This window comes from Leucopleurus acutus (assembly GCF_964270905.1).
Source record: "Leucopleurus acutus genome assembly, chromosome: 1".
NCBI lineage: Eukaryota > Metazoa > Chordata > Mammalia > Artiodactyla > Delphinidae > Leucopleurus > Leucopleurus acutus.
The window spans coordinates 5,267,629-5,279,974 of record NC_139142.1 but is presented as its reverse complement, the minus strand read 5'-3'; the positions used below and the strand labels follow the sequence as shown (position 1 = coordinate 5,279,974).

At 41.1% G+C, this 12,346-nt stretch overlaps 1 protein-coding gene across 2 annotated transcripts in view; it reads right to left on the bottom strand.

Annotated features, from left to right (window-relative positions):
• The window catches only part of SETD3 (SET domain containing 3, actin N3(tau)-histidine methyltransferase), a 69,644-nt gene that overhangs the window by 11,084 nt on the left and 46,214 nt on the right, over window positions 1–12,346 (bottom strand). For both annotated transcript variants that reach the window (XM_082849347.1, XM_082849346.1), the window contains exons 7-8: window positions 1,813–1,871; window positions 831–945 (exon numbers count right to left, since the gene is read on the bottom strand). In XM_082849347.1, coding sequence (XP_082705473.1) covers window positions 831–945; window positions 1,813–1,871 — 174 coding nt within the window. The remainder of the gene's footprint in view (window positions 1–830; window positions 946–1,812; window positions 1,872–12,346) is intronic.

The following is a 12,346-nucleotide window of genomic DNA, read 5'->3' as shown; positions in this document are numbered from 1 at the left end:
CAAAGAAAGCTGACACTGAGAAAAGATGAACAAAAAACTAACCAAACCAGTATACGATTATAATATTTAAAAATTCAGAACGTTCTGAAGTTGATCATATTTCCAACTAGTAATATCAGGAAATCTTTCTCAGCACCAAGAGCACAGCAACCTGCTCCGAGGTTCAGAATCTGAAGAATGCTGAGAAACAGAGGCAGCCTCCTCTATGCGTCATGATTAACAATCCTCACAGCATCTCCCTATCTTTCCAACGTCTGATGATGCCAACTGACTCCTGCATCCAAGGCCAAGAGCCAAACGCCGAAGTGCACCTCCTCCCGCCCCACTGCCAGGGACACCAGGACTGGCTCCTGAACAAAAGCAGGTTAATCAACGGGGCCAAGGATGTGTCTGCATAGCAGGTGAAGGGAAAGGGGGCAGGAAAGAATCAGAGAAACTTAAGTAACTGATAATACAGTCAGCAAGGAGAGAAAACAAGCAACACAAAAGGAAAACCCAGAAGGAGAAAGGATTTTTTTTTCAATAAATTGGTATTTTAAAAAGAATAAGAAAAAAGAAACTTTGGTTTAAGTCTGTCATCCAATAAGATAAGAAAATGTATGTCTAGGCTGGAATCGTGGCTTAGCAAAGAAATGCAGTTCACTGTGGCTTCTGAAAGTGATAAAAGACTCACGTTTTCAGGGTTAAGTAAACACAGAAAAAACCGCCAGCCTCTACTCATGGGGGGCGAGGTTTGGCGTTGTCTGCTCCTCTTGGCGGGGGCAGTAGGGGACAGTGACTTGTAGGCAGAACTTCGCCGGTTAATGAACACGACCCGAGGAGGTCCTTACCAGGCCGTTGGTGTGATTGCACATGTCCCACAGAGGAATCAGCGCCAGGGTCACCCGGGAACCATCCTCCGTGGGAATCTGGTTTTGTCGAGTCATAACGGAAGAGACCGCCCACCTGTAACAATCAGAAAAGAGGCGAATTATGGCCGGCACATCTGAAAGCCCACGGCAGTCACAACTCAACCAAAACCGAGGTGTGCCTGACCTCTCACGAATTTTCAAAACCCTTTCCTAAGTCGCAAAGGTGATGTTCATCATCATTTAAAATTAAGTCTAGGGTAAAGAGAAGAGGAGGGGGGATATGGAAGGAAAAGGGAGCCAGGGGAAATCTAGGAGTGAGAGATTAAGGGAGGACGTTCCCGGGAGAAAGCGGCCTGGAAGAAGGGCCTAGAACAGAGTCAGCCAGGCCTCAGCTGGTCCCGGTCCGCGTTGCTGCGGAGAGACCCCACCCCTCTTTTACCCAAACGCTGACTCTGTACCTATTTTGAGCCTCACTGAAAAGCAAACACTAACTCCTTTCTGATCGGAATCCTCTAAGAACGCTACAAAATGTGGAATGGTATTTTTTTTTTACTGTGTTGTGCACTGCATTAAATCTTTTTGTTAAAAAAAAGTCCCTACTTTAAAGAGCTAAAACAGTCTGTTTGAAAGAAAAAAAATCCTCACCCCACACTAATGTTAATCTTGAGCATCACTTGGCTCTATCAACTAATCCCCACCAACACAGGTTAATGGCAATTTCCACATGGCTATTAAAACGCTGCTCCCTGCCCCGGGGTCCAGTGTAACTGCCAGAAAGAACAATCTCTTTTTTAAGGCTTTAAATGGTCATGCAAGTCACTTCTTACCCAAGCCCTTCGCACTTCTGAGATCCCAATTTCACTCAGAAACCACCCTCCAACACATGCCTCGCACATACGTACACCACACCCCACACACACCCCAACACACACACACACACACACACACCCCTCACACCAACCTGTAGTCCTCATAAGTGAAAGAATCCTTCAAGGGCAGTTTGTGGGCATGAGGATGGGTCTGGGAATTAGAAGTTTTAGAAAGCAGGGGTGAAAAGAGAAAAAGGGAAAACAGAAATCAGTCAGCAAAATTTCATTATTTAGCTGCCTAACAGATCCTAACAAGAGCCAAATGGAGCAGGAGGCGCCCAGCCGCGCTACTGAGGGGCCATCGTGCTATTATGCTCTCATGCATCACTGTCAACTTAATTTGTTGTGCCCAGCAGCCGCCATAAATCTGCTGCTTCATATTTCGATACCAGGACCCACAGACACGGCACAGAAATAAAATTTAAGGTGGACTGAGTTTACAAAAGGTAGGCACATCCACACCATAAGTCTCTCGTCTACACGGAAACCTGGAGTCTCCAAGTCAGGTGTCTGTTCCGGCCTCCCTTTGCATCTCTTGCCTTAATGTGCTGTACAGCCCTCACGAATAGTCCAAATCTCTTCTTGTATCAATAAAAGGAACAATTAAAGGCACTCTAATAAATTGAAACTTCTTTCATTTATCTCTGACTTAAAATCATTTGGAAGGAAATCAACTTGTTACGTGCAAATGAATCATACAACATGGCAGATGCAGCTCAAATACAGAAAATCAAGAAAAACACAGTTTTGTGAAATTATGAATTAAATTTTACAAACAAATGTAATAAAGATAAAATCGAGATCGGCATACGTGAATTTTACTCCTTTTCTTTTTGTCTCTGGACAAAAGAACATTTGATAAAAATATCCAAAACTTCACACTTTAGAGAAAATTGTACACATCTCACATCCTCTCTCTCCACAATACTCCCCCCACCTTGGGCCTTTCGAGCACTTAAAAAACTGTGTCTCAACTAAGAAATTCAAAGCTGTAACAGTATAATTTTAATCTTCGGTTTCCATTACAGGCTGACAGACAGATTGCAGTAAGTGATCAAATGGTGACTTCTCAGATACCAGTGCGATCCGGCTGCACTGTCTCTGCAGCACTGTAAATGCACGGAGCCCCGTGCAGTATGCAGTTTTGACTTTTGACGCATTACCATCACAAGTGCATATGGTAATTTATCATCGCTCACTGCACTGTACTCGCTGGCACCGTATGCAGGACAGTAGGAGATGAGGTAAAAGTGGCTCGAACCGTAAATCAATTAGAAAACAAAAGCTTGTGCTCGGCGCGCAACTTTAGGCAAATTATATATTACAAAAGGCTGCCAATTGGGTGCTAGCTCCCAGGTGCCTGCTTCTCCCCTCTGATCCTAAACCCAGTTTTAACCCTTTGGAAGAAAAGTCAACATATGGAAATACAGTCACATAATATGTAAATGTTCTGACAATAAAAATGAAATTAAAGAAGATATAATTTAGGTCAAAATATAAAATAACCTATCACTCAGGGGCATTCTCCAGCTGCATTATTCTAGCTAGGAAGATTAGAAAAAACTATCTCTGGTTTAAAAAAAAAACCCAATACCATGGTCAAGCACAGCAAAGATTCGAGGAGAAGCTTCTTATTGCCTCTTCTTTGTAATGAGTGAAATGCAAGCCTGTGTCCTAAGAGTCCTAAAGAAGCTTTCCATTTAATTACGGAACTTGACCATAAGGGTGCTCAGGTTTTTCCTCGTAAGAGTACAAATTCCGCAGATAAGAACTGCCCCTCCACCCAAAACTAATTTGATGATAAGTACCATAGAAATTTTTCAGAACTTTAAAGAAAAGAAATTCCATTGCTAAAATTTCCTTTCACTTATAATAAAATGAAGCTTCACACAGTCTGACCTGCTGGGAATGTTGCACATCCTATCTCTTCTCAAACTCTAGGAGGGGGGAAAGCATTGTTGCTTTTGTTATTTTAAAATGTTTTAAATTCATTTAAACTGGGGAATGCCCTGTGGTATTTTGAAAGCTGGTAAATTCCAATGATAAAACCCCTGAGTATTAAAAATTCGACCCCTCCCCCTCGAAAAGTTTGACTTACTGAATAGGAGAAGAGATGACAATTTTCAAAATTAGAATGCTGAATGTCAAAACGACTTGTGGAAAAATGTTCCAAACACTCAAAGATCTTTAAATAGCTTTGGACTCTACGAAGAAAACTCTTCAAACAAGGGCAGCCTCCCCAAGGACCAAAAAGATGGAAAATTAACTCTCCAAAATGTCTCCCTTCCTACTATTTATATACATTTCTTACCAAAAATACAAGTTTATGTTCACAGGCCTGACGAAGTCGTAAAGAATACGCAAGGGAAAAAATACGCAAATGCTTTCTTCAGGTTAATTTTGAAGATTATTTTGGCTATAGAGTTACGTAATATTTGCAGAATCTGTTAGAAATAGTTGTTCTTATCTGCTTCAAAAATAAGGTGTGCCCACTGTACGTAATTCTGGTTTTAAAAAAAAGCTATTCTACCACAGACACATGCACTTAACAGTTATACTGAAGTGGAATTTGAGGCTATAGAGAAAGGCAAGTATCTTCCATTCCAACGGGGCCCTCACTGCTGTGACACCAGCGCCACCTACTGGCGTCATGGTGGAATCGGTTACAGCTGCAGAGTTCTTGAATTATTTCCTAGGGCAAGGCCCCCAGAGCAACTTATCCTAAAGCAAACCGGGGTTTATCCAGAATGGCTACTGGCTCAGCTTTACTCAAGAGAAATTTGGTTTCTAAAAAAAAAAAAAAAAAAAAAAAAGAAACCAACCTACCTCTTTAAATTATTATATAATAGCTTTACAAGGATCTTGAAACATTCAAATATTGAAGTGATTTTCACGTGAAAAGCATTTAACTTTAAAAATAAGTATTTTCACATACCCTGAAAAAATAAACAAGAATAAGAAATATGTCTATTCCAAACACTAAGCTCTGGACAGAATTTTTTTTTTTTAACACATCAAGCCTTAACATTTAAAAATACATTTTCCAAAAATTATAATATTAACCTGAAGTTACTTGAAAGCTCCTAAAAATGTTCTTAGATGAAAGTCATTAAGTTCACACTTTATGGGGAGGATAACTGAACACTCCTCACTTTATAGAGCAAAATCTTATAAGGGTTTTGTTCATCTCCAATAGAAGACATTCCTAACCTGTACTTTAAAAACTGTAAATGAAAGCAGAAAACTTACTCATTGTGGCTAATTAGTTTTAGTTGAGATAGCTGTTTCCAAGATCTAGCTACACATGGGATGAGTGAGGGTCTGTCTGGCAGTAGAGAAAGACGACAGTGATGGGGTCTCTCAGGTACCAGGGCCCAAAAGGAGCAGGCCATAGGGTCCACCAAGCATTAACTTCCTCCCCACTCCCCACCCACCCCATAAATACAGGTTTAGAAACAAGCCCATATTTTTTAAGTGATCGACATTTTCACTTTCTTGTGCATTATAAACATCTGAAGTTGGAGATATGAACAGTTCCTGTAGCTCACAATCAGACTTGAAGCCCTATAGAGCTTACTTTTAAAAGAGGATTCTTGTTTCCTTAAGTCAAGCCTGACAACCCAGGGACGCTCTCTCCCATTCCCTCTTCTATCATAGGAGGTGTTCCAGATGAGACACAGTAATATTGTACCTAGTACAAAATAATCACTATGTTTGGGGAAGATTAATATCTAAAATCGTTTGTTTGGCTTCAATAAAAAGAAGTAATATTGCTAAATATGTAAGTATGACATTTTGAAGAATTTACCATATTGCATGGGTCTGGTAGCTATGCTTAAGGAAATTAAAAACCACTACAGTCAGCATATTTGATCCTTATTAAAGTTCTGTCTTGAACTATCACTCACATAAAACAAAAATAAACCAAGAAGAAATTTAAATAAAACCTATGGATTACAAGAGTTGAAGATGAAAAAATGAACAATATTCTGGCTTTTAAAAATTGATTTAGCATGCAGCTTCTCTTTATAGTCCCTTGATAAAAATGAAATCTCCCTAACAAACACTTAATAAAACCTGTCAATATCTCGGGAAAGAAAAATGACACAAATGCATTAAGTATTAAATACCCTTGGAAAAAGTCACATATTCCATGAATTTTTGATGTACTATCTTGACATTAATGTAAAACCTTGATATTTATAATTGACAGATATTTAATAAAGTATAAAGAAGATGACTGCTGTGTAGCATGCAAATTTTTCAGGTTGATCAGAAATGAAAGATACAGACATGTACTTAAACTAAATAAACAGTTAATATGTGCTACACGAATCAGCTGCAGCCTTATTTTAAGCTCACACAACAAATCTTGGTGGAGAAGCAAAATAAGCAGAATTCATTATTATGTGAATTCCTAATTCAGAAACATCTAGTATGTGAAACAGCTTTGCAACAGCTCTGCACAGGAACAAAATACATTTGAGTTAAAGCTGCTTCTTGTTTTTAATATTTAACAGTAAACATTTCAAAAAATAAAATAAAGACAAGCACTTTCATAAATATATGGACAGGTATTTCCTAAAATAATTCTTTAAAAAAAAACACATTTAACCTAAAGAAAGATTCAAAACACTCTAAGGAAATTAAACAAAAAAAGATTAAAACACACAAATGGCCTCTAGGACACAAACACTTCTCAAAATCAGATCTTTACTTTTCTAAAGAATACTCATCTCTAACCTTGACCAGTTTTTATATGGAAACTGAGTTGAATACATTTAATAATCACCTTCAATGAGGCATTTAAATATATTAAAAGGAAAGTAGCTCAGTTCATAAAAATGACTCCTAAATACTGTATTTTAAAGAATTTATAACCTGCTGTAATATATAACCAATTGTTAACTTGAAAAATATGTATGGTAGTTCAGTGACCTATTAATGGCTCTATAGTATCAGGAATGACAAAACATAATTTAGAAGTTGTACCTATTTTGTTCCGATAAAAAACCACAGTAGCATGCAATTTGAACTTCCTAACTAAAACATGTCAAAGACTGTATCTGGCATATGTATTAAAAGGCAGGGGGCAGGGGAGGGGCAGAAGGAAAATTTACACTTAGAACACTGAGGTTCCCCCTCCTGCTCCAAAAACAGGCTAACTAGAAGCAGCACGTCAGGCAGCAATCTCTAGTAGGTCCTCAACCCTCCTGCTCGTATTTCATTTTCTAAGTGGATATAACACAGTTTAACTGAATGACAAATTGCAAAATATCTTTTGAATCTAGAACTTAGTTTTGATGACCATAAATCAGAATCAAAGCACGGTTCACGCGTTTGGCTCTTGAGGGAAAAAAATCAATTTTAAAGACTTTCATTTTTAAACACAGATTACACCCAACTCTTCAGGGAATTTTTCATCATAAAGTTCTTTGAATTCACTCAATACGATCAAATAAATACATCAATACACATTAAATTTAAACTGTCTGCTTTTCCCTTATACTTAATTTTTATAGCAAATGGGTATTACCTTATAATACAAAAATTTTAATTAAGTAAATGAGTTTAGTAGAGAAATATCAACGCTGTTCAATAAATTCATAAAATTACTTTAGGATGGAAGAATTGGTTTTTTCATTGGAACACTGAAATCTATAACCTACATCCAGTTTAGATTAAATTGAAATCTACTGAAACACTGAAAAAGATATGCCTGTTCAAAAACTTTATTGGTTACCATTTGTATTCCCTGAAGAGGGGCAATCAGCCACGAATCAAATTTAGTCATAATCAATCTACATTTTTGACTGTCAATCATTTTGTTCACTCAACAAATATTCATTGACTCAGAAAAAAGCTGAATAGGTTAGGACTAGAAATTCAACAAATACTGCATTTACTGACTATCTTGAATGCTCTGCGAGGTGCTGTGTGACAGGAGGACACAGTCACCATCCTCAGAGGGGTCCTGCCAGGCAGCAGTCAGATAAGTGACTTTAAATAGAAAGGTGATGCCAGAGGTTACAGCCCAGACCCTCCTTCTCCGACCACCAGGTTTCTCTGCTCTGTGTCCTCCCAGTCCTGGGCCCTTCTTTCCCACCGTGTGCACACGCGCACGCGCACGTGTGTGCAAGTGCGTGCGTGCGTATGCATGTGTGTGCGTGTACACGCACACAGGCACATTCGGTTCACAATTCTTTGCCCGAGGAGGTGAGCGGGGCAGGGACGACGTCCTTTTTACCACTAGGGAACCCCCGGTGCCTCGCACGATGCCTCATTCTGAGAAACGCTCTCCTCCACAGTGAGAGGGAAACGCTCCCCCTGCCCTCTGCCCTGGGCAGCAGCGAAGGGCGAGCCGCGACCTGGGGGCTAGGAGATTTCCTCTCGGTGGACCCGTCATGGCCAAAGTGACAAGTGGGACAGAGGAGTGGCGACTCCAAAGGTGGCGAGAGGCAGCGCCGGGGTAAGCTGGCGATCTGGCGGTGACCAGACCCCACCCCAGGGTCACGTGCTTGCCACGCTCCTCCCCTGCAGCACCGCACACAGGCACTGCCCACGGGCTTCCGGAGAAACAGATCTGGGCTTCCTTTCCTTCTGTCTGCCATCTCTCATGAATAGGGTATTTTCCCACCATCTAGGGTCAAAGAATCTTCTCTCTTTTTTCCCCAAAAATCTATCTTCAAGCATATCTGAGAAAGCTTTACTCTACTTTAAGAATCCAATAAGGGGCAAAATGGACCAAGCCCAGCAGTTCCCTGTCCCAAATGGCCCTCCACCGTGCCACTCCAACTCACCCCAGCAGCGGTGCACCTTAACAGAGACAGCCTCATCCTCCCTGGTCACCTCAGATCACCTGACGCCGAGCCTCCGTCTCCTCATCTGAAAAGGGGGTCAGAGAGCAGCCTCTATCTTTTTTCTAAGCTCTTAAATCTTTTGTTTCTTTGCCTTTGACACTCCCCCACCCCCAAATATCTCAATCTGCTGATTAACTTGAGGACTCCAAACCATGATCGAATCTCTCTTCTGGTCTGCAAAAAGATAATAACTCCAGCAAGCAAGCAATACTTGCAACTCCTCAACTTATCACCAAAGAAACTAGAAATAAACAGAATGGTAAAAAGCAGTTTTCATTTTTAGAAGGATGCATTTGCATCAGAAAAGCAGGCTAGAATTATTTATCATCAGCTTCATAGAATTTTATTTTTCATTTCGGCTACTTTAGATTTCAACAATTCAGGATAGAGACTTTGGACTCTGGTTAAATTAATCAAGCTAGCATGATTCGGGGCACCAGTCATTCATAAGTGGAGAGCATTCTGACCACCATTATGAAGCCCATCTCCTTGATAGGGAGACTGATGTTCAGAGATGCATACAAACCTTGTCCCAGAAAAGGAATTACCGTGGCTTGGTACACAGGAAAGCTCTCTGTATCTCTAGAAGACAGAGACACAGAGACAGACAGAGAGACAGAGAGAGACTGAGAAACTGAGAGGGAAGGAGGAAGGGACGGATTAACAGTCACCATTTACTAAGCAGTCTGTGCAAGGAACTCTTGCGAGCTTTACTGAACTTTACGTGTATTACATAATTTAATCATCCTGCTTCCTGTGAAATAGGCACTATTAGTAGACCCATTCTGTTGCTGCAAAAACTGAGGGACAGAGAAATTAACAGCATGTCCAAGGTCATTACCCAGTTAATAAATGATGGGGCTGGGATAATAACCAGGCAAAAGTTTTCTGGAGCTTACTGAAAGGCAAAGGATAATTAGTTGTCCCGCTTTTATAAATTAAGGTTAAGTTCTGATACGGTAAACACGTTTTTTTCCTGCTGAAATTCTAGGAAAATGCTTGGTAAATATTGCTCTCATTTAAAATTCAGCACAGAGATATTTTAAAGGACATTACAAAGCTTAGTGGCAGGTAATATTACCAAAACTAAGAATGTTTATGTCTGTTATTTCCAAACCACCAGAAAGCACGCCATATTTAGTTAAAGTCGCTATCTATAGTCATAAAATCTCAGACCCAGGTGGTAACTTAGAGATCATCTAGCCCAATTCCCCTGTTATTCTGGACATGAAGAACCCTGGTCCCAGAAAACACATATGTACCAAATACATGTAGATAGGTACACTCTTTGCCTGTAATACACTTTAAAACATAGAGGTCATATCTGGAATTCACTTTCTGGTATTTTCTTCATTAGAATTATGCCACATTGGTGTCCCAACAACTTCCAATATTACATTACCTGGAACGCCTATCATTTTCATGATAACTCTGAACAGCCTCTAAGACACCCCGCAGCTTTATCAATCATTAAACCAGTGTTACCTCCAAGTGCTTACACGGGTACCATCTCTTTGGCTACTTGCAACTCTCCTCGTTGTCAAGTTGTTAGAGGAATGAACTTTGGCGCCTTAAATGTCCTGCCTTTAAGCCTAAAGGAAGCTGAAGTCACGAGCAGCTAGTAAGCGATGAACCCAGGGGTGCACCACGGAGCCTGAGAACCCGCGTATTTCAGACTTGGGATTCTGATAAAGACCAGCCACATTCTGACGTAATACATCAATCCTAAGGATTCAGGAGGGTTCCCACCGCTGAGCAAGCCTCTGAAACCCTCACACGCTCCGGCACATCACAGGGATCCACACATCACACATGCTACTTGGTCACCAGCTGCTATGAGCTAACTCCGGTAAATCCCAAGGATAACAAAATCCAGGGTAAAGGTCCCTGCTGCACACAGCCAGCTGCTGGTCACAAGGGAGGCGGGTAAGAGTGGGTGGCTGAGATCACAGCACCAAGGTTCAGTGCGTCTTCACGACCCCTGCAGGTGCTGGGGTCCACAGGGGGCGTGTACGCGACCAGTGGTGAGGGCGCTGGTGCCCCCACCATCGCAGACTACTCCTCTCCCTTCCTTTTCTGTATTCCGGATGCTTAAACTGTGCTACAAGGTACCAAAGAGAAAATCCCCAACACTACTTCTCTGGGTCCCCTCCCCATCAGGAGAGCAAAACCACAAATGTTCCAACCAAGGAGGAGAGGTACAGAGGCCACTCCTCTTGCTCCATGGCTGGGTACACAGGAAAGCTCTCTGTATCTCCAGGAGAGAGACAGACAGAAAGACGGAGAGAGACGGAGAGAGACAGAGGGAGGGAGGGAGGGAGGGAGGTATGAACAATACAAAGTCACTGATAAAGAGCTATTGCTCAGAATAGAAAACCTTTTTTGTATCCCCTGAAAAGGGAACTTTCAAACCTATCACCCTGAGATTTGATAAATAAAAAAATTTTTTAACATTTTTGGTAGAAATGCCCCCATTAAAACTACAATGAACTGAATTACAGGGCTACAATTTATTAGAGGCACAACAGAATGTTATTACAGTAAGTCGCGACAACTCACTTGACTAACCAAATGTAATTTAAAATGTCCGTGCCTTTGGGTAAAGTAGCTGAGAGCTTTCTTTTTGATTAAGCAAAATTATTTTATATTCGGCTTCAGTTGATAAAAAAATTTCCCTCTCTCCTTTTGAGTCCAGAAAAGGTACCATAACTCTTTCGAGCGTTGTTCTACCAAAAGATAAAAATTTAAAAACCAGGCTATTTCCCTACTGGCATCAAAATTTCTTAGGGAAAAGAAGTCATAAAAAAAATTCTTCTGTAAAGTTAGAGTCTACCTTGAAACAGAACCAGGTATAAAATCAAGAAGAGGAAAAGGGCCGATCAAATCGTGCAGGACTGTACCAGGCTCTGCCCAGCTTCCATCCCTGAAGATAAGCCCAAGTGAGAGCCCAGCAGGACAAGTGAGACAATGCAAGTCTACTTCTTTTTCCACAAAAAATATGCTTTGCCTTATATTTCCTTAATTAGATGCTTTACTGATCAATAGTTATGAGATGGATTTCACTCTCGTTTTTATCAGAGAAAATACTGTCTCACTTTCTAAGAATAATACCATTTTGTTGGAGCAGTCAATATCTGGATACAAATTTTCAGTGAAAGAACAGTTTAATCAGTGCATAGCTTTTAAGCACTACCTATACAACAGGCAATTATCAAATTGTTCACTTGGAACCGAAAGCAAGAAATCCAATATATTAACTTAAGTCACCTTTCGATATAAGATGACTTTTGATTACAGTCATATATGAGAGAAGATTTTAGAACTGGGTTTTGAAAACCAGGTCTAACTCCTAACCCAGAGTCCCGAAAGTTGGGGAGCACTTCTATTCGGGGGGGGGGGCAGGAATGGCAGTGAGAGAAGCCCCGGGAAGAGCGAGCTTGAAGGGTCAGCAGGAACGTCACGGAGGTCGACGAGACAGGGCAGTGGGACAGCCACGGGATCGGACAACTGGTGGCCCAGGGACCCATCAGGGGGTATGTCACTGGTGGGGCAGTGGGAGGGCCTAGACCACAGGGGCTCGAAGAACTCTCAAGCATGGAATATTCTTGGTACATGCTGTGGTTAAAGACAGAAGGGGACAGGATGTTATCTCAAAGGCACAGGGACGTTCTGTAAACCCAAGGGCTAAAGCTGGGCAGCAAGGAAAGGATGAGAAAGATGGGGATGGAGAGACGGCACCCAGAGCAATGTCACAGAGCTCTGGGCA